General features: G+C 37.6%; 1 protein-coding gene across 1 annotated transcript in view; it reads left to right on the top strand.

Annotated features, from left to right (window-relative positions):
* LOC120865695 (disintegrin and metalloproteinase domain-containing protein 5-like) overlaps nt 1–23398 on the top strand; it is an 81262-nt gene extending 57864 nt beyond the window's left edge. Inside the window, exons 14-16 of the mRNA XM_040243013.1 lie at nt 17919–18114; nt 22415–22505; nt 23122–23398. Of these exons, the coding sequence (XP_040098947.1) occupies nt 17919–18114; nt 22415–22505; nt 23122–23398 (564 nt within the window). The remainder of the gene's footprint in view (nt 1–17918; nt 18115–22414; nt 22506–23121) is intronic.
* The last annotated feature ends 506 nt before the right edge of the window (nt 23399–23904 follow it).

The raw sequence follows: 23904 nt of genomic DNA on the forward strand, positions 1-23904 counted from the left end.
TCAATTACATCAAAAGATAAGAATTATGATTTCTAGTCTGACATGTGAGAAGCTTAGAAGTCACTTCTTAGTCTTTGCAACAAGTAAAAAGCTCTCACATCCATCAGAGAAGTGAGGTCACAGAGTAAACAACTGCCACCCAAACTGGAAAAACCAACAGGTAAATGCAGAGAATCACAACTACTGGAGTAGTAACCCACAAGCTAAAACCTTTTGGGAATCAACATCTGGATAGGAAAACCTGAACTGTAATTGACAAATTTCTGGAGGCTTAATGTGAACTCATAGTTTAAAACTCCTTGGGAACAGAGTCATAGGAAGGCCCTCACACTTTACCTCCAGAAACTTGAACTGGTTGTTACAGTGAATACTGGAGAAAAGTCTTATGTTTCTGGCAGAAGGAGAGGAAAAGGAAACATTTAGAAATAGCCAGAGCATTCTCTGCTTAAGAAAGGGAAAGAGAAGTTAAGGAAGCAATTCCATTCACCATTGCAACAAAAAGGATAAAATACTTAGGAATAAATCTACCTAAAGAAACAAAATACCTATATATAGAAAACTGTAAAACACTGGTGAAAGAAATCAAAGATGACACAAATAGATGGAGAAATATACCATGCTCATGGATTGGAAGAATCAATATAGTGAAAATGAGTATACTATTCAAAGCAATCTACAGATTCAATGCAATCCCTATTAAGCTACCAACAGTATTTTTCAGAGAACTAGAACAAATAACTTCACAATTTGTATGGAAATGCAAAAACTCTCAAATAGCCAAAGCAATCTGGAAAAAGAAGAATGGAATTGGAGGAATCAACCTGCCTGACTTCAGGCTATACTACAAAGCTGCACTCATCAAGATGGTATGGTACTGGCACAAAGACAGAAATATAGATCAGTGGAACAAAATAGAAAGCCCAGAGATAAATCCACGCACCTATGGACACCTTATGTTTGACAAAGGAGGCAAGAATATACAATGGAGAAAAGATAATCTTTTAACAAGTGGTGCTGGGAAAACTCCTCAACCACTTGTAAAAGAATGAAACTAGAACACTTTCTAACATCATACACAAAAATAAACTCAAATGGATTAAAGATCTAAATGTAAGACCAGAAACTATAAAACTCCTAGAGAAGAAATAGGCAGAACACTCTCTGACATAAATCACAGCAGGATCCTCTATGACCCACCTCCCAGAATATTGGAAATAAAAGCAAAAATAAACAAATGGGACCTAATTAAACTTAAAAGCTTTTGCCAAATGAAGCAAGGTGAAAAGACAGCCTTCAGAATGGGAGAAAATAATAGTGGATGAAGCAACTGACAAAGAATTAATCTAAAAAATATACAAGCAGCTCATGCAGCTCCATACCAGAAAAATAAATGATACAATTAAAAAAAAAAGGGCCAAAGAACTAAACAGATATTTCTCCAAAGAAGACATACAGATGGCTAACAAACACATGAAAAGATGCTCAACATCATTCATTATCAGAAAAATACAAATCAAAACCACAATAAGGTACCATCTCACGCTGGTCAGAATGACTGCTTTCAAAAAGTCTACAAACAATAAATGCTGGAGAGGGTGCAGAGAAGAGGAAACCCTCTTACACTGTTGGTGGGAATGCAAACTAGTACAGTCACTGTGGAGAACAGTGTGGAGATTCCTTGAAAAACTGGAAATAAAACTGCCATATTACCCAGCAATCCCACTGCTGGGCATACACACCAATGAAACCAGAATTGAAAGAGACACGTGTACCCCAATGTTCATCGCAGCACTGTTTACAGTAGCTAGGATGTGGAAGCAACCTAAATGTCCATTGGCAGATGAATGGATAAGAAAGCTGTGGTACGTATACACAATGGAATATTACTCAGGTGTTAAAAAGAATGCATTTGAATCAGTTCTAATGAGGTGGATGAAACTGGAGCCTATTATACAGAGTGAAGTAAGTCAGAAAGGAAAACACCAATATGGTATATTAATGCATATATATAGAATTTAGAAAGATGGTAAAGATGACCCTATATGCAAGATAGCAAAAGAGACACAGAGATAAAGAACAGACTTTTGCTCTGTGGGAGAAGGCGAAGGTGGGATGATTTGAGAGAATAGCATTGAAACATGTATATTACCATATGTGAAATAGATCGCCAGTCCAGGTTTGATGCATGAGACAGGATGCTCAGGGCTGGTGCATTGGGACAACCCTGAGGGATAGGATGGGGAGGGAGGTGGGTTCAGGATGGGGGATACATGTACACCCATGGCTGATTCATGTCAATGTATGGCAAAACACACTAGAATATTGTAAAGTAATTAGCCTCCAATTAAAATAAATAAATTAATTAAAAAAAGAAAGTCTATCCTTGCAAATACAGTTGTGTTGAAGAAGACAAACCCCCCAAACTAAGAATAACCAAACTTTTGATTCAAAGAGACAGTAAGGGGAAAATAAAGCTAAGAAAGGTATATTTAAACTGTCAGTACAAGATTACATGAGTCAATATATGAAATAAATAACCTTTTAAAAATATAGTATTGCTGCCTGTGGTGAAGCTGTTCATTGAAAATACCAACTAAAATACCAGTAAGGAAAAAGACAGGAAACTCAGCAGGAAACTCAAACTTCTAATGTTGGTAAATTGCAGAGTTTAGAACAAACTTGTTATTGAAATAACTGGGAAAATTTATCTAAGACACTGAATCTTATAAAATGCAAATGCATATGGGGCCAGCTCCCAGTGAAATCAGAGGTCTGGGTAGACCAGCCTGGCTTCTGGACCACTTTTGAGGGGACAGAGGTTTGAGGTTTTGTTTGACAGCTTCACATCAGAGACATTCCATATGTAAACATTTATTATGAAAGCGATAATATAAGAAAATGATCATTAACAAGATACAAAATAACTATTTCCTGTAAGGTTTTGGCCCCACAGTAGTGTATTAATGTTGTTCAAATTATATTGAATGTAGTGAAATGACACATTTCTTTTACAAACTACTGAATGAGATGTTGATTTCAGTAAGTCTCAGATAAAGAAAGGAGTTACTCAAGCTGTGGATTTTAGGACATACTTAGACTTTGTAAATAAATTTTGTATTGCACTTTTGTAGGATTATACCTAGTCATACATGATTGAGTAACAAAGCATTTGTTTACAGATGTGTACTCATCCAGGCTGCTGTGATGCTAGATTATGTATCAAGAAAAATGATGCAGTATGTGGTTCGGGGGAATGCTGTTCATCGAGTTGCGAGGTAGGAGGCAAACTGTATTTTATAATATCTAAGTATTAAATTTCTTGAGATACTTGTTTCAAGGAGATGGAAAACATCTCAATACTATATTTAGCCCTTCCTATAGTATTTTGTCCAAGCAGCACTGGAGCCCTGTCACCCTTCAATCTACTGTGTAATCTATCATATCCAGGACTCTCCTGTACATAATGCCTGACTTTTTTCTTTCCTGATTTGACTTTCCATTTGTTTACCTTGTTACAAATCCTTCTTGTACCCATTGGGGTTTCTCTGTGATCAACATACATCTTGGACAACCTTATTCAGTTCTTGTTTTTTTATCATTCTACTTCACATGCGTGCAGGAGGTTAGATTAGTTTTTTTATTGTCTGACTTCTCTTTACTGTATTCTGGTAAAAACCCCTGTTCCTTCAGAATTCATTCAGATACTGTTACAACCATTTGATTCCTTTAAAAAAAAAAAAAGCATTTAATGAATCCCTGAAAATTGCCCAGCACCCAGAACAATCTACTGGCATCCCAAGGAGTAAGAAATAAGCTCTTGAACAGGGTAAATGGCATGCATTCTTAAGATTGGAGGAGGAACATGATTTTTTCTTTAAAAATTTCCCCCCATGTTTATTGATATAATCTACATGTAACATTATTTAAGGTATACAATGTAACAAATCACTGTAAGTTTGACTTATGAAATGATGAGCACAATAAGGTTAGTTAACACATCCTCCACTTCACATACTGAGAACACTTAGGATTTACAGTCTTAGCAACTTTCAAGTAGATAATAACATTATTGTAAACTATAATCGCCATGCAGTACATTAGATCCCTAGACGGTTTTTCTTTTTTATTTTCTCCATTTTATAGTTCATATTTTGTATCCTTAACTTACATCTTCCCACTTTCTTTATCCCACATCCTCTGGCAACCACCAATATGAGGAGTTTGGCTTTTTAACTTTTCACATGTGAGGCCATACAGTCTTTGTCTTTCTCTTGTCTGACTTATTTCACTTAGCATAGTGCCCTCAAGTTCCCTACTTGTTGCTGCAAATGGCAAGATTTCCTTACTTTTTTATGGCTGAATATTATTCCACTCCATTTCTTTGAATACATTCATCTGTTGCTCAACACTTAGGTCATCGCTTTATCTTGGCTATGGTGAGTAATGCTGCAATGAATATGGGGGTATACCTATGTCTTCAAGACACTGGTATTGTATCCTTCAAATATATAACCTGGATCAAAGTAGTTCTATATTTACTTTTTGAGAAACCTCCATACAGTTTCTCATAGTGATTGTAACAATTTATATTCCCACCAACAGGGTGCCAGGGTTCCCTTTTCTCCACATCCTCGTAGCTTCAGCTGTGTCTGACTCTGTGCAACCCCATAGATGGCAGCCCACCAGGCTCCACCGTCCCTGGGATTCTCCAGGCAAGAACACTGGAGTGGGTTGCCATTTCCTTCTCCAGCATCCTCGTAAACACTTGCAGTTTGTTGTCTTTTTGATGATCGCCATTTTGACAGGTGTGAGGTGATACCTTATTGTGAAATTTTATTTGCATTTCCCTGATTAGTGATGCTGAGCATTTTTACATGTGCCTGTTGGCCATCCATATATCTTCTTTGAAAATATGCCTATTCAGGCTCTCTGTCCATTTTAAAATCAAGTTGTTTGCTTGCTTGCTTGTTTTTTTTTTTTTTTAATATTGAGTCATATGAACCTGTTATATATTTTGGATATTAACCCCTTAACAAATGTGTGTGTGTGTGTGTGTTAAGTTACTTCATTTGTGTCTGACTCTTTGTAGCTCTGCAGACTGTAGCCCACCAGTTGATAGGATTTTCCTGGTGCTCTGGTGATTAAGAATCCACCTGCCAATGCAGGGGACATGGGTTTGATCCCTGGTCTGGGAACTAGGATCTCACATGCTGCAGGGCAGCTAAGCCTGTGTGCCACAACTCAAGAGCTCTCATGCTGCAACTACAGAAGTCCCCATGCTCTAGAGCCCATGTGCTACAATAAGAGAAGCCACCACAATGAGAAGCCAATGCACCCCAGCTGGAGTGTAGCCCCTGCTTGCCATAACTAGAAAAAGCCCATGCACAACAACAAAGACCCAGTGCAGCTGAAAATACATAAATTAATTAATTTAAAAATGCCTTATAAAAGAGAAGGTAGAGTCAAATGCAAGGATTAGAGCAGAAGGAAAAGTGGAGAAAAATAAATTGGACTGAAAACACAGTGATTTCTTAACCAATATCAAAGAAAAATTGGTTCCAGTTAAATGTGACAGCTGAACATCACTCTACTTTACTACCCTAAAAGTAATGTATAGCAGTGAAGAACAGAAAAAATAACAACAAAAATATACAGATCAAAGGTCAGTGAACTTTGGATGAAATAGAAGTGGTGCTATGAGCTGATACGCATTTACAGTGTGTTTGCAGCTTGAAATTGTGCATTCATTCACTAATTTAGAAATAGTTTACTCCACACTGTCTTTTGGTGGGTATTGCAGAGAATAAATCTTCAAACAAACAAACATTAAAGATACAGTTTTGTTTAATGATAAATGATTTAAAAATAAAGTAAGCTAATAGAATAGAGTGACTGAGAGTGTATTTTAGCCAAGCCAAACAGAAAATGTCACTCTAGGGAGTGACATTTGAGTTAATATGTAAATGACAAAGAGAACAATTTGTGTAAAAGAATCAAGAAAAAGAAGCAATAGAAAGATCTTGAACTGGGAATTCAATAAAGGAATAAAAGTGGTGTGTTATGCTCTTCAAGTTTAATGATGGATAAGGAAAGAGTGTATTGGCCCTTGTTTATGTGCTTCTCCAGAATTGTTAAGCCATGTTTTTCTGCTCAGTGCTTCTGATTAAAAGACAAATGTCTAATTCATATTTATTTCCAAAATATGGATTTTTTGTTAGAAACGCCTATTCAAATAATGATTATTTAAGAAGACTGTTATACATGTTTCTAAAATGTGGTTGACAACTCAGACATTTTGTAAACTATCTCCTGTTTTAAAGGCAATGAAATAAAACTCTGTAAGAATTCATTGAAATATGACTATTTAATTTATCACTCGATTTGCTATAGCAATGTGGTAGGAGATGGTACACTGGACTGAGTCTATTGGATAATCTCAATATGCTTGGCTATGGTTTTCTGCTCAGTTCTAGTGACAGACTGACTTCAGATGCAGTGTTTCATGTATTATTTCCAGGGAAAACCTCCCTGAAAGAAAAAGTACATACAATTTTTGATTAAGCTTTGGTCATGTACCAATTAGATTTATTTGTTTTGCTTTTGTTTATCTAGTCTCCCAAACCTTAATGAAGCATTAGCTTATAAGTTTTGCCTCAAATCCTGTTTTGTGGAGGGCTCCTACTAAGACAGAAGGGGTCAGAGATGTAGACGAGGGCCAAGTTTTATAAGGTCATGGTACGTTACTTATCTATTATTGCTTAGCAAGTTATCCCCAAACTTAAATTATCCTCACAGTTTCTATGGGTCAGGAATCTGGATGAAGCTTTGCTAGGGCTGGCTTAGGGTCTCCCACAACTATGCTAAAAATAGCAAAGATATAGAAAACATTTACCACACTATCAAGCAACTGGACCAAATTGACACCTACTTAACACTCCACCCAGCAACAGCAGAATATGTATTATTTATAATAATACATATCTTTGAGGATGGACATGCTAGGCTATACAACCAGTCTCAGTATACTTCAAAAGGCTGGAATCATACAAAGATTGCCCTCTGATGACAGCAAAATTAAATTAGAAGTCAACAAATGAAGGGAATTTAATAAATCCACAAATACTAGAAATTAAAAAACACACTTCTCAATAATCACTGTGTCAAAGAAAAAATAATATTAAAACGTTAGGCATTTTGAACTGAATAAAAAGCAACATATCAAGAGGTATACAGCTAAAGCAGTACTTAGAGGGAAAATTTTAGCTTTAAATACTTAAATATATTGAAATATCTAAATATTTATAGAAACTATTCTATAAGGTTGTACTTTATAAATGTACAAAAAAGGGAGAATTAAATTCAGAGTCAGCATCATGAAAGAAATAATGATGGTTGAGAGGAAATCAGTGAAACCAAAGTTGCTTCTTTCAAAAGGAATCAGCAAAAATGGACAAACTTTTACCTAGACCATGGAAAAAAGAGAGGTAACATATCACCAAAATTAGAAATGAAAGAGGAGAATCCATATGGATCTTACATGATTTAAAATAATTATAAGAAAATATACTAAACTAGTATATTCAAGCAAATTAGACAATTTATGTGAAATGGAAAAATTCCTAAGATGCAAATTACCAAAACTGAGTTAAGAAGAGATAGAAATTCTGAATAGGCAAGTGTAAAATTGAATTAGGAAGTTAAAATCTTTCCACAAAGTAAAGCCCAGATCCGGATATCTTCACTGGTGAAAGTTGTCAAACATTTAAAGAAGAAATAATAATGTTTGATAACATTGTGTATTGGTGTATGGTATATTGTGTATTGTGTGGCATACAACACACCACAATCTCTCCTGGAATATGTAAGAGAGAGAAATACTTTAAAACCCATTCTAGATGACAGTGTTACCCTGATACCAATGCCTCACAAGAAAACTACGGATTAATATTTCTCATAAATACTGATGCAAAAATCCTTTAAAAATTACAAACAGAATCCAGGAACATATGAAAAGAATGCCACCAAGGCCAAGAGGGGTTTATTTCAGTAGTACACATTGATTTAATTAATGTAGTACACCATATTATTTAAATAAAGGAAAATAAAATACATGATCATTTCAAAATATGCAGAAAAATGATGTAGCAATATAACTAATGGAACATACTGTGTACAGGATAGGGAACTGTACTAAGTGCACTGTAGTGACCTGAATGGGAAGGATTCTGAAAGGGAAAGGAGATATGTCTGGCTCTTGAGAGTCCCCTGGACTGCAAGGAGATCAAACCAGTCAGTCCTAAAGGAAATCAATCCTGAATATTCATTGGAAGGACTGATGATGAAGCTCCAATATTTGGCCACCTGATATAAAGAGCTGACTCATTAGAGAAGACCCTGATGCTGGGAAAGACTGAAAGCAGCAGGAGAAGGGGATGACAGAGGATGAGATGGTTGGATGTCATCACTGACTCGACAGACATGAGTTTGAGCAAGCCCTGGGAGATGTTGAAGAACAAGGAAGCCCAGTGTGCTGCAGTCCATGGGGTTGCAAAGAGACAGACATGACCAAGCAACTGAACAATGACAACAAATCCATATGGCTGATTCATTATGCTGTACAGTAGAAACAAGATGCAACATTGTAAAACAACTATAGTCCAATAAAAATTAATTAAAAATAGAAAGTGTAATAACCACTCATTTGTAAAATTGTCTTCAAGTTATAAATAGGAAGGAACTTAACCTGACACAGAGCATCTATGAAATACCTACAGCTAACATCATACTAATATCAAAATTCTGAGTCCTTTCCCCCTAAAATCAAACACAAAGCAAGAATACAGATTTCCATTACCTCTATTAAACACTGTACTAGAGACTTCAGACAGTACAGTCAGGTAAGAAAAAAGAAATAAAAGACATTCAATTTGGAAGGGAAGAAGTGCAACTCTCTTTCTTTCTTTGCAGATAACATGATCTTGCATATATATAATGCTGCTGCTGCTGCTAAGTCGCTTCAGTCATGTCCGACTCTGTGCGACCCCATGGACGGCAGCCCACTAGGCTCCCCCGGTCCCTGGGATTTTCCAGGCAAGAACACTGGAGTGGGTTACCAGTTCCTTCTCCAATACATGAAAGTGAAAAGTGAAAGTTAAGTCGTTCAGTCGTATCTGACTGTTCGCAACCCCATGGACTACAGCCTACCAGGCTCCTCCGTCCATGGGATTTTCCAGGCAAGAGTACTGGAGTGGGGTGCCATGGCCTTCTCCGGCATATATATATAATAATCCTAAGGAATCCACCAAAAATGCCCTTTAAAACAATTAAATGAGTTTATAAAAAATCATGAGATACATAGTCACAGTACAAAAATGAATTGAGTTTCTATGTAATTGCAATGAACAATCTGAAAATGAAATTAAAATCCCATTCACAGCAGCATAAAAATACTTAGGAATATTCATTTTTTTTTAAAGCAGAGTCTTTTTAAACATTTTATTTATTTATTTGGCTGTGATGGGTTCTAGTTGCAGTACACAGGATCTTCGCTCTTCTGTTAAGGCACTCAGACTTTCTAGATACTCTTTGGCATGTGGGATCTTAGTTTCCTTACCAGGGATGGAACCCTCATCCCCTGCATTTCAGGGCACATTCTTAACCACTGGACTGCCAGGGAAGTCCCAGGAATACTCTTAACAAAAGAAATGGAAAAGAAATACACTTAAAACATTTGTGAGAAAAAGAAAAAAAATATAAGTGAGTGACGGAATACTCCATGTGAATGGATTGGAAGACTCAGAATTGTTATGATGACAATTCTGTCCTTTCTTAGAGGTCCCCAGTACTGTCTCTAGGTTTAACGAATCAGTAGAGAACTCAAAGGACTCAGCATATAGCATACTTGTGACTATTGTTTTATTATTTATTTATTACAAAGGACACAAAGAAAAATCAGTTTTTCATCATGGATTTCCTTCTTCAATGTCTTCTAATTTTCAGTGTGCAGATCTTATATATCCTTAATTAACATTATTCCTAAGCATTTTATTGTTTTTGATGCTATTATAAGTAAGATTTTTTTCTTAATTTCTTTTGTAGATAGCTCATTTTTACTGTAAAGAAACAACTGATTTTTGTATGTTGGTTTTGTATCTTGCAACTTTACACAATTCATTTTTATTTAACAGTTTTTTGGTGAAGTCTTTTTTTTTAAAATGTTTTTCTATATATAGGATGTTGTCATCTGCAAACAGAAATTATTTGAATGTAATTTATTTCTTTTTCTTGCCTCATTGCTCTGGCTAGGACTTTCAGTACTAAGTGGAATAGGAGTAGTGAGAGAGGAAGTCCTTGGCTTGTTAGCTGCGGGATTATCCTATGTGGCCTTTATTATGTTGAGGTGCATTCCTTCCTATAGCTAAGTTGATAGTTTTATTATTATGAAAATATATTAACTTTTGTCAGAGTTATCAACAAAGTTATATTAATTTTTTCTATGTCTATTGAGATGATCATGTTATTTAAATCCTTCATTCTGTTCATGTAGTATATTGCATTTACTGATTCATGTATGTTCAAGCAAACTTGGATCCCAGGGCTAAATCTCATTTGATGATGGCATATGAACATTTTAGTGTGCCATTGAATTTGGTTTGCTAGTATTTTGTTGAGAATTTTTGCATCTGTTTTCATTGGCATGAAGTTTTTTTTCCTTGAGATGTCTTTGCCTGACTTTGTTCTGAGGGTAATTCTGGTCTTGCAAAATGAGTTTGAAAATGTTTTCTAGTGTTCAGTTTTTTTTTAAGAGATTATGGAGGATTGGCCTTAATTTTTCTTTAACTGTTTGATAGAATTCAACCATGAAGCTGTCAGATCATCCCAGGTTTTTCTTTCTTGGGAGGTCTTTGATAACTAATTCAGTGTCTTTGCCCATTATAGGTTTGTTCAGATTTCCAAATTTTTCATGATTCAATCTTGGAAGGTTATTTCTAGATTTCTCTTAGTTTATAAAATTTGTTGGTATATAATTATACTCTCTTATCATCTCTTGTATGTCTGTGATATCTGTTGTAACGCCTCCTCTTTCATTTATAATTTTATGAATTGTCTCTTTTCTCCCCTCTGTTAGCCTAGCTAAAAGTTTGCCAATTCTATCTTCTCAAAAAGACCAGCTCTTAGTTTTCTTTGATTTATTTTTTAAATCATTTTTCAAATCTCTATTTTACTTATTTCTGCTCTAATATATATTATTACCTTCCTTCTGCTAACTCTGAGCTTGGTTGTTTCTTCAAGTTGGAAAGGATGCTTGATCTGATTTCAGTCTTTTTAAATGTTTTAAGACTTGCCTTTGGCCTGTGCTCTATCCTGGAGAATGTTCTACATGTACTTGAAGAGAATGTGTATTCTGGTGCTACTGGATGGAACGTTCTCTGTATGTTTGTTAGGCCCATTAGATCTGTAATGTTGTTCAAATCTAGTGTTTTGCTATGGATTTTTCTGTTATGGATGATCTAGCCAATATTGAAAGTGTGGTAATGAAGTCACCTATTATTATTACTGTGTTTGTGACTTTCTATCTTTAGTTCTGTTAATGTTTGCTTTGCATATTTAGGTATTCTAAGGTTGGGTGCATGTGTATTTGTAATTGTTATATCCTTTTGATGAATTTATCTCTTTATCATTATATGATAACCTTCTGTGTCTTTTGTGAGAATTTTTGACTTAAAGTCTATTTTATCTGATATTAGTGTGCCCTCTGATATTTTATCTGATTTTATCTGATAGTTTATCAGATATTAATGTGCATCACTGACTCAATGGACATGAATTTGGGTGAACTCCAGGAGTTGGTGATGGACAGGGAGGCCTGGCATTCTGCGGTTCATGGGGTTGCAGAGAGTCGGACACAACTGAGCAACTGAACTGAACTGAAGTGTGCCCTCCCTGCTCTCTTTGCCATTTTCATGGACTACTTATTTCCATCCTTTCGCTTTTTGTGTATTTGTATCCTGAAGGCTTAAATGAGTTTCTTGTAGGCAGCATATAGTTGTCTTGTTTTTAGTCCATCCATCTACTGTGTCTTTTGATTGTTGAATATAATTTATTTACTTTCAAACAGCAAAAGAGACACAGATGTATAGAACAGTCTTTTGGACTCTGTGGGAGAGGGCAAGGGTAGGATGATTTGGGAGAATGGCACTGAAACATGTATATTATCATATGTGAAATGAATTGCCAGTCCAGGTTCAATGTATGAGACAGGGTGTTTGGGGCTGGTGCTCTGTGATGACCCAGAGGTATGACATGGGGAGGGAGGTGGGAAGGGGGTTCAGGATGGGGAACACATGTATATCCATGGCAGATTCATGTCAGTGTATGGCAAAACCATTACAATATTGTAAAGTAATTAGCCTCCAATTAAAATAAATAAATTAATATTAAAAATAATTAAATAAAAGGAACCCTTGCCCATAAAAAAAAAAGTAATGTTTGACTAGGAAGGATTTGCTATTGCCATAGTGTTGGTTTCTGTACATTTTGTAGTTCTTTTGTCCCATTTTTCTTCTTTTACTGTCTTACTTTGTGATGATTTTTTTTGTGTGTGATGGTATGCCTTGTTTCTTTTCTCTTTATATTTTGTGTTTTGACTAAAAGTATTTTCTTTGTGATTATCACAAGACTTATAAAAATATTTTATAGCGATAACAGGCTATTTAAGATAACAGCTTCAATTTCATATAAAAGTCTACACTTTTACTTCTTTCCCCTCACATCTCATGCTATTAATGCTGTTATAACATTTTTTAATAGAGTGCATCCTTGAACAAATTGTTGCAGTTCTAGTTATTTTTAATGCTTTTATTTTTTAACCTTTATACCAGAGTTATAAGTGATTAACATAGCACCACATTATGTATACAGGGCTTCCCAGATATCTCAGTGGATAAAGAATCTGCTTGCAACACAGGAGGTGCAGGAAACATAGGTTCGATCCCTGGGTCAGGAGGATCCCCTGGAGGAGAGCATGGCAACCCATTCCAGTATTCTTGCTTGGAAAATCCCATGGACAGAGGAGTCTTGCAGGCTACAGTCCATGAGGTCACAAAGAGTTGGACACACTGAAGCAACCGAGCATGTGTACCTATTATATATAGTACTGGAGTATCTGAACTTTACTGAATACTTACTTTTGCCAATGGTTTTTATACTCGTATATGGTTTCATGAAGCTAACTGGCATCTTTTCATTTTGACTTAAAGAACTCTTCAGAGGGCATTGTGTGTGTGTGTGTGTGTGTGTGTGTGTGTGTGTGAGAGAGAGAGAGAGAGAGAGAGAGAGAGAGGTCTAGTGGCAATGAACTTTCTCAGCATTTGTTTTCTTGGTAAAGTTCTATCTCTTCTTCATTTGTAAAGGACAGCTTTGCTAGATATAGTTTTCTTAGCTGGCAAATGCTTTTCTTTGGAATTACCCTCCCACTCTTTGTGCTACAAGGCTTCTGTTCAGTAGTCTTACAGTCTTATGTGGCTTCCCTTGTGGTACATCTGTTTCCTCGTCTGTCAGTTTCCTGCCCTTTCTCTTTGCTCCTTTTGGGACTAACATATGCATACAGTGTTTATTTCAATCACGTTCCATAAATACCGTAGAGTTTCTTTATTTTTTCTTTGTTCTTCCAACTGAATAATTTCAAGTAATTGTCTATGAGTTCATTGTTTCTTCTGCTTGATCAACTGTGCCCTTGCAGCTTTTGTGTGAAAATTTTCAGTTCACTTTATTCTTAAGATCCAGAATTTATCTTGTTCCTTTAAAAAAAACACAGAAAACAAAACTCTTTGTTCGATGTCTCATTTTGCCCATGTATTATTTTCCAGATTTTATTTATTGGTCTATCTGTTCTCTCCTATAGGTCATTGAATTTACGATGATTAATTTTTCTGTCAGGCAGTTTGTACATCTCCATTTTGGGCTGTCTTCCACAGAGATTTATTTTGTTTCTTTGGTGGTATCTTGTTTCCTTGATTCTCTATGTTCCTTGAGTCTTGGCATTGCTGTCTTTGCATCTGAAGAAGTCGCCATCTCCTCCTGTGTTAACCAGCTGGCCTTGGGAGACAAAGAGGTCAGGCACCAGTCAGCCCAGCTAGAGTTCAGAGCGTCTCTCAGACCTTTCCTGTGGGTGTGTTTACTCCATTCCTCTCACTCCCTCACAGTGGGAAAGATTAGGATTGTATGCTTTCTCTCAATCTTGCAAAGCCAGTATGAATGTGGAAAGCCTCCCATTTATTTTCCCCAAGGTAGTGCCTTGAAGTGTTCAAAGTTGCACACTTTCTCTGAGTTAGGAGGTTCCAGCCAGCTGCTGACATCCATGTGCACCAAGTTGTTGGGGATTCACGTGCGCCATCTGCCGGAGAGTGTGGGTTCTGGTTGTAGATGGGATGTGTGGACCCCCTGAGCTGTGTGTCCTCAGGCGAGGCATCCTATTGGCAAGAGCCTGTGAGCCAGTTCTTAGGATGCTGGTTGTTGTGCTCCACACACTATTGCTGCGAGCTCCCATCCCTTTTCCCTATTCCTCAGTGTCTCCAGGGTCTTCCCTGGTAGCTCAGTGGTAAAGAATCTGCATGCTAATGCAGGAGACCTGGCTTCGATCCCCGGGTTGGGAGGATCCCCTGGAGAAGGAAATAGCAGCTCACTCCAGCATTCTTGCCTGGGAAATCAAGCAACCCGGGAAATAAGGTGTCTCCAGACTATTCAACGGATGCCAGTTCCCTCAGTGTTCTGGGTGGGGCAGGATGAAAGTGGGCTTCGTGGCCAGTGTCTCACGAGGCTGGGGAAACCCGGCTCTCACATCACTTTCACTTTCCTCTGCCAGAGAAATCACAGGCCACCTTGGGTGAGAGGTGATGTGGGTGAAATGCAACTGTTCTTCTTACCCACTTCAGTGCATCAACTCGCAGATATTTTTACTCTCCAGGGGACTGGAAATTTTTTTTGGGGGGGGGATTCTATGGCTCCCACAAAGGTGTTCTTATCCATGGTATATACAGTCTGAAAATCACCTATTTTCCCACTCTGCTGATACCTCTCTCCTCTTCTTTTTCATTATTGATCATAGTATAGTATTAATTATTCATATTAATGGTAACTTGAAAAATTAATCAAGTTGTCGAAGACAGCTAGTATAGTGATGTAGAGTCATTACTGTGCCCAGAAGGGAATACATTTTCTGCCTCAGAAACCAAATTCACATGCCCACAGGGATACCTGAATAACTGCTGGTGAGACTGGGGCAGTGTTTATGATTCTAATTAGTCTCTGAGCCCAATCATGGAAAGGGATATAGCCCAGGCTATAATTTTTCTGATACAGTAATTTTTTTACTATGCAATTAAGGCTGGTGTAATTGTCAGAAACAATAAATTTAACCCACTCATCCCTGGTTCAGTTGTATAAAGGGACACATTCCTGTACCCAGATTATACATTTTATATACAGACTGACAGTCTTGGCAAGAATAAAAATATATGTAGAACGACAAAAAAACAAAAATATTTTAGGAGAAAATGATTTGAAACAAGGAGTCAGAAGGTTTAAAAAATTAAGGATATTTGGGAATTAAGAGAGCCATGGAAAGAAAAATAAACCTACTTTAATGAAGGAAGCAAGTACAATGATAAAGCTTGATTCAAATAACTTTTGAGGAACTGGGTATTTAAATACTGAAGAAGAAGTTGGGTGAAATAAGCCCCTCTAATAAAGCTATGTACTGTATGATTCCAACTATATGACATTCTGGAAAAGGAAAATTCTAGAGACAGTGAGAAGATCAGTAGTTGTCAGGCACGGAGGAGGAGATGAATAGGAAGAGCATGAAGGACGTTCAGTCAGTGAGTCAGTCAGTTCAGTCATGTCCGACTCTTTGCGACCCCATGAATCGCAGCACGCCAGCCCTCCCTGTCCATCACCAACTCACGTCCATCGAGTCAGTGATGCCATCCAGCCATCTCATCTCATCCTCCTGCCCCCAATCCCTCCCAGTGTCAGAGTCTTTTCCAATGAGTCAACTCTTCGCATGAGGTGGCCAAAGTACTGGAGTTTCAGCTTCAGCATCATTCCTTCCAAAGAAATCCCAGGGCTGATCTCCTTCAGAATGGACTGGTTGGATCTCCTTGCAGTCCAAGGGACTCTCAGGAGTCTTCTCCAGCACCACAGTTCAAAAGCATCAATTCTTTGGCACTCAGCTTTCTTCACAGTCCAACTCTCACATCCATACATGACCACAGGAAAAACCATAGCCTTGACTAGACGACCTTTGTTGGCAAAGTAATGTCTCTGCTTTTGAATATGCTATCTAGGTTGGTCATAACTTTTCTTCCAAGGAGTAAGTGTCTTTTAATTTCATGGCTGCAGTCACCATCTGCAGTGATTTTGGAGCCCCCCAAAATAAAGTCTGACACTGTTTCCACCGTTTCCCCATCTATTTCCCATGAAGTGATGGGACCAGATGTCATGATCTTTGTTTTCTGAATGTTGAGGGTTAAGCCAACTTTATCACTCTCCTCTTTCACTTTCATCAAGAGGCTTTTTAGTTCCTCTTCACTTTCTGCCGTAAGGGTGGTGTCATCTTAGGGCACTGCAAGTGCTCACTTATCTCCACCCAGAATGTAAAACAGCAGGAAAGAGCTCTAATATACATGGAGTCTGAGTGATTATGATGTGTCAATGTAAGGTTGTCAACCGCAACAAACGCATCATGAGCTTGGTTGTATGCAGCAGGGGTTATAAGGAAAATCTCTGTACTTTCTCCTCATATTTTCCATAATCCTTAAACAGCTATGCAATAAAAGTTTTAATGATTAAAAAAAGAAATTAGAATAAAAGGAAGATTGCCAATTATACACATTTGTAAAGAAAAAAGTCTGCACTCTGAAAAAGCAAATAAAATACCTTCTCATTACATTTATATGTGTTTTCTTTTAGAAACAATTTTAATTATTGGTTTTGATTTGAATGTTAACTATATAAGCTTAGGCAACACAAATACTGTGTTTTGTCTTCCCACCCATTGCTTGAAGAACTTGTGTCAGATTTGCTGCAGGTAGTGGATACTTGTTGACAATAAGAGAAGTATCCAGAAACTCTTTCTGTGAGGTGTGACAGTAAATGTTATATAAGCTGGGGCTTCAGTCCGTGGATGGAGTCCCAAAGAATCGGACATGACTGAGTGACTGAACAACAGCTAGGACCTTGAAGCTGGAAAAATTTTGACTTAGTTTGTGTAAGATACTGATGATAGCCATGAGGTACTGGGGCTTGGGCTGAGTGAAAGGCTTTGCAGTGGTGGTATTTAGATATTTGTTTGCAAAAGTAGATATACATAAAGGGTACCCTGAATCTATGAGCTAATAGTAAGCACTGAAGAGATTAGAGATATATACCTGGGCAAGTCATTTTTTATAGTTGTTTTCAATGTGGTATGTAAAACAAACCTTCTCTTGTGTGTCCTTCAAACTTTTTTTCTAAATGTTTACAAAGCATATTTATTGTTTTGTGAACGGTTGCTTATTTTCTGCTTATGGATGGCGTATGGAGAAGCTGGAGGTTGCACATGTTGAGTATATTCTTAGTGAGTTGAAAGCAATTTTTATAATCGTTCCGTATCTCTACTTTCTTACTTTTTAATAATTATGATAGTCTCCTTACCGTTCAGTTTCTTGTATCTCACACCATCAACACCCACTCCTTTATGCACAGTAAATTCAATCACCTAAATGTCTGTGCAGCACTTACATAGTTAACAGGAAGACAGTTGGCTCATTGCTCTTAGCTACTGGGGGAAAAATGGGTGGAAATTTCAAGCCTGAAGAGAAAGAAAACTTGGGTATCATTGATGTATAATTTTTTCTTATGTTTCTTTTTTCCTCCAGATAAAACCAGTTAATACACCGTGCAGGAAAGCAGTTGATGAATGTGACTTTGAAGAATTTTGTAATGGGAATGAATCGCACTGTGTGCCTGACACTTACGCACGTAATGGAGAGACTTGTGAGTCGGGTGACGCCTACTGTTATAATGGACGGTGTAGGTCTATTAACAAACACTGTAGCAGATTAATTGGAGAAGGTAATGACCACAGTTTTCCTTGTAGTTTCTAAATTCTGATTATCCCAAACGGTGTTATTTAATGCTATAAAAAATGTAAGTGTAAAAAAAAAATGTAAGTGTAATTTTAAAATAAGTGTATACTATGTATGTATGTGCTAAGTTGCTTCAGTCGAGTCAGACTCTTTTTGCGACCCTATGGACCATATGGATTGAAGGCAGGAGGAGAAGGGGAAGACAGAGGATGAGATGGTTAGATGGCATTACCAACTCAATGGACATGAGTTTGGGTAAACTCTGGGAGTTGGTGATGGACAGGGAGGCCTGGCGTGCTGCAGTTCATGGGGTCACAAAGAGTCGGGCTTGACTGAGCGACTGAACTGAACCGAACTGATAGACCATAACGCACCAGGCTCCTCTTTGCATGGGATTCTCCAGGCAAGAATACTGCAGTAGGTTGTCGTGCCTTCTTCCATGGGATCTTCCCAAACCAGGGATTGAACCCATGTCTGTTATGTGTACATGCACTGGCAGGCAGGTTCTTTACCACCAGTGCCACCTGGGAAGCCCATACTACGTATAGGCCCAGTGTATATTAGTGTTAAAGGAAGTAAAATTTTCTTGATTCTGAGAAAAAGCTTCAGATCCCCTGGAGGAGGAAATGGCAACCCACTCCAGTACTCTTGCCAGGGAATCCCATCAACAGAGGAGCCTGGCGGGCTACAGTTTATGGGGTCACAGAGTCGGATATAACTGAAGCAACTCACACACTCACAGTTTTCTAGAGTGGCTCCACCAGTTTACATTGCTGCTAACAGTGCATGAGGGTTCCTTTACTCACATTCTCTCCAGTATGTGTTATTCATGTTCTTTTTGATGATAGCCATTCTGACCAGGTGATATTGTCGTTTTATTTGCATTTCTCTCTTTGACATCTTTTCAGCATTTGATGGCCATTCACATTTCCCTTTTGGGAAAATGTCTCTTCAGTCCTTCTGTCTACTTGGATATTTATTAATCATTATTTTGTTATGTGGTGTCTGCAACAAAAGCAGAACAGGTTTATAGTCAATGACAAATGGCTCAGTTGAAGCAGATCATTGACTGTTAAGTCAGATACAGAAGAGAAACAGCTACCCAGCAAAAGCTGGCTGAAACACAGCTTTGGATCATATCATTTCTGATGCTTTATCTATTTTCTGTGATATATCAAATTATCCTTCAGAATCATACATGATTCAGTTTTTTGATGGGTTGGTTCTAAAAACAAAAAATTCATGATGATTTTCAGAGCTTGCACTGCTGTTTCCTCTGTCAACTGTGTCACGGTTTGATCAGAGAAGCAGAACCCCTAGGAGATACATGGAATGTAGGATTTATGTAGAAGTTTGAGCTTATGATCCAACTCATCAGCTCACTGTTTGACTTCTACTTTAGCTGATTTCTATTTTTCCTCTAAACATTTTCCTAAAAATGTGAAGAGAAACTGCCAAATCACCATGCACTATATTAATACATTCAAGAGAGCAGAGCAACAACATGGTTCAAAATGATCTCTGGACACCAGCTCCAGGATGACTCTTCCAAGTCATGAAAATTCTGTAAAAGACAAAATGTATAAAATGAAAAAAGAGGTAAACAAAATGATGACAATATCGGAATGAACTCTATGAAACCTTCAAGTACATGGAATAAGACTGATGAGAATCTTCCTGTTATGGGTTGAAATGTGTCCCCCTCAAAATGATATGTTAAGTCTGTTAAAATATTCAAAGAGTACCATTTAACTGATCTAAGCAAGTTTTACTTTTTTGCTTCATGAAGCAGACAATCTCCCCTCTCAGGAGTCCAGGGAACTATGAAACAAGGAAACAGGAGTGTGAGCTTGTATAAGAGAAGGCAATCAGGGAATAAGGGAAAAGTATTTGGCTTCCACCAATTGACTGGAATTGCATATTAGACCTTATTTAGAACAAAGAAATCATTACAGCTTCTTGGCAGTTGGGTTTGGCTGACTGGACATACTGTGTTTCTGGTCAAGGGGAGTATTTATAGGACCATGAAAGTTATCTACGTTTTGGTTTGCTGACCTGGCATCCCACCAGGAATGGCTCCATCTTGGGCCTAGAAATTTATTTCAATAAGTCCTAATATCCCCAGTAGCTCAAATATGGGTTTATTTGTAAATGGAATCTGTACAGAGAATATCCAGTGAAAGTGAGGTCATTAGAGTGGGTGCTACTAAAGTATGACTGGTGCCCTTATAAAAGGGGTAATTTGGGCATTCACAGAGGGGAAGCAAACTAAAAACAAAGTGAGAAGATGGCCAGGTGACTGGAGTGATACATCAATAAGCCAAGGAATTCCAGGGATTGCCAGTAAATGCCAGAAGCTAGGAAAGACAAGGAAGGATTCTCCTCTAGATACTTCAGAGAGAGGACAGCCCTGACCACATCCTGGCTTCTGACTTTAGTCTCAAGAACTGTGAGAAAACAAATTTCTGTTATTTTATGCCACCTAGTTTTTGATGCTTTGTTACATCAGCCCCAGGAAACTAATGGGCTAGCAATGTTTCCTTACATGGGATAATTCGTAGTATGGTCCTATGATAACTCTTTTTAATGTATTCTTCATCCTAGCTCACCCTCTTCAGGTTGGTGTGTAAACTGTACTAAAAACTCCCATGGGCACCCAATCGTCTACCTTGAAAATTCCTTCAGATTTGCCTTGTATGTGTTTTTGTTATTCTTCAGTTGCTCAGTTGTGTCCGACACTTTGCAACCCCATGGACTGCAGCACACCAGGTTTCCCATTACGGAGTTAGCTTAAACTCATGTCCATAGAGTCAGGGATGCATTTCATACTCTGTGCCCCCTTCTCCTCTTGCCCTTAGTCTTTCCCAGCACCAGAGTCTTTTCCAGTGAGTTGGCTCATCGCATCAGGTGGTCAAACTATTGGAGCTTCAACTTCAGCATCAGCCCTTCCAATGAATATTCAGGGTTGATTTCCTTTAGGATTGACTGGCTTGATCTCCTAGCTGTCCAAGGGACTCTCAAGACTCTTCTCCAGCACAACAGTTCAAAAGCATCAGTTCTTCAGCGCTCAACCTTCTTTATGGTCCAGCTCTCACATCCATACATGACTACTAGAAGAACCATAGCTTTGACCATATGGACCTTTGTTGGCAATGTGATGTCTCTGTTTTATTTAAATATGTTGTGTAGGTTTGTCATAGCTTTTCTTCCAAGGATCAAGTGTCTTTTAATATCATGAGTGCAGTCACTCTCCACAATGATTTTGGAGCCCAAGAAAATAGTCTGTCACTGTTGCCAATTTCCCCCCATCTGTTTACCATGAAGTGATGGGACTGGATGCCAAAATCTTAGATTTTTGAATGTTGAATTTTAAGCCAGCTTTTTCACTCTCCTCCTTCATCTTCATCAAGAGGCTCTTTAGTTCTTCTTTGCTTTCTACTGTTAGAGTGGTGTCATCTGCATATCTGAGGTTATTGATGTTTCTCCCTTCAATCTTGATTCCAGCTTCTGCTTCATCCAGTCTGGCATTTCGCATGATGTACTCGACATATAAGTTAAAATAAGCAGGGTGACAGTATATAGCCTGGATGTACTCCTCTCCCAATTTGGAACCAGTCTGTTGTTCCATGTCCAGTTCTAACTGTTGTTTCTTGACCTGTATACAGGTTTTGAAGGAGGCAGGTAAGTTGGTCTGGTATTCCCATCTCTAAGAATTTCCACAGTTTTCTGTGATCCACACAGTGAAAGGCTTTAACATAGTCAATGAAGCAGAACTAGATGTTTTTCTGGAACTCTCTTGCTTTTTCTATGATCCAGTGGATGTTGGTGATTTGATCTCTGGTTCCTCTGCCTTTTCTAAATTCAGCTTGTACATCTGAAAGTTCCCGGTTCACATACTGTTGAATCCTAGTTTGAAGGATTTTGAGTGTTACCTTGCTGGTGTGTGAAATGAGAACAATTGTGTGGTAGTTTGAGCATTCTTTGGCATTGCCTTTCTTTGGGATTGGAATGAAAACTGACCTTTTCCAGACCTGTGGCCACTGCTGAGTTTTCCAAATTTGCTGGCATATTGAGTGTAGCACTTTCACAGCATCTTTTTAGGGTTTAAACTAGTTCAGCTGGAATTCCATCACCTCCATTAGCTTTGTTTGTGGTAATGCCTCCTAAGGCCCACTTGAATTCACACAACAGGATATCTGGCTCTAAGTGAGTGATCATACCAGTGTGGTTATTCGTGTCATAATAATTCAGTCAACCTTTTCTGTACAATTTCTTTTTTCTTTTAGGGGCTAGAGGTGCTCCATTTAGTTGTTTTGATGAAGTAAATGCAAGAGGAGATAGATATGGAAACTGTGGCAGAAATTTTTGTGCGTTTAGGTATGTATTTAGAAAATTATAATTTTGTTTGGAATATAGCTTGCATATTGCTAAGATTCTGGGATACATGTACAAACTAAAATGCCATTTTATAGCAGGTTTTCTCTGTTTTATGATCTGAGCTGAACAATATTACCTACTTCCTACAGATAACATGTGTTCAATAGCTATCATGTTATATCAATGACCATAAAATCATGTCTATTGATGGGATGAGGTAGTCATTGTGTGAAGTCCTTTATATATACTTATATTTATACTGTGTATTTAAATATATATTTATATATATCAAATGTTTGTAGTTAGAATCATTTATCCCATTTTACTAATGAAAAAAAATGGAACACCAATAATCACTTGCTCAAATTTCAGAAGCTAATATAGAACAGATCAGGGCTGTCAGATTGCAAAAATGGTTTATTTCTTCCCTTGCTACATTTCCTCACGAAACACAGAGGGCCACCATACATGAATCGATATGCTCCTAAAATTTACTTATAGAAAACTTTTGAAATTTGGATTTAGATTATCAAAATACTTTTTTAGTTAGCTGTATCAGCAATCTACTTTATTTCTGTAAATAATAGTTTTTCTTTTTTCTTCTTTATGCTTTTAGTCACACATTGTGTGGAAAATTAGTTTGTGCCTGGCCATATAAAACTTTAGTATCACAAGCGAATTTAAGTGTGATCTATACACATATACGAGATGAAATATGCGCTTCAGGATTTCTGAATGCTGAGAGGTTACCTAGAGATACATTTACCACAGTTGAAACACCTGAAGACAGAGATAAAACATATGTAGAAGATGGCACTATGTGTGGCCCTGGAATGGTAAATAGAAGTAAAAATTTTAAGTGTTTTAACAATTATATTTTATACTTATGCTGATTTTGATAATATACCAACCAATGCATTTTAAAATAGCCTTATAAAGGTATCATTTATCATAAAATTTGTTCATGGTAAGTGCACAGTTCATTCAGTTCAGTCACTCAGTTGTGTCCCACTCTTGGTGATCCTATAGACTGCAGCATGCCAAGCTTCCCTGTCCATCACCAACTCCCAGAGCTTACTCATGTCCATCAAGTCGGTGATGCCATTCAACCATCTCATCCTCTGTCATCCCCTTCTCCTCCCACCTTCAATCTTTCCCAGCATCAGGGTCTTTTCTTTGAGTCAGTTCTTTGCATCAGGTGGCCAAAGGATTGTAGCTTCAGCTTCAGGATCAGTCCTTCCAATTAGTATTCAAGACTGATTTCCTTTAGGATGGATTGATTGGATCTCCTTGCAGTACAAGGGACTCAAGAATATCCTCCAACACACAGTTCAAAAGTGTAAATTCTTTGGTGCTCAGCTTTCTTTATAGTTCAACTCTACATCCACACATGACTACT

This window comes from Oryx dammah, unplaced genomic scaffold, assembly GCF_014754425.2.
Source record: "Oryx dammah isolate SB20612 unplaced genomic scaffold, SCBI_Odam_1.1 HiC_scaffold_7, whole genome shotgun sequence".
NCBI classification, from domain to species: Eukaryota; Metazoa; Chordata; class Mammalia; order Artiodactyla; family Bovidae; genus Oryx; species Oryx dammah.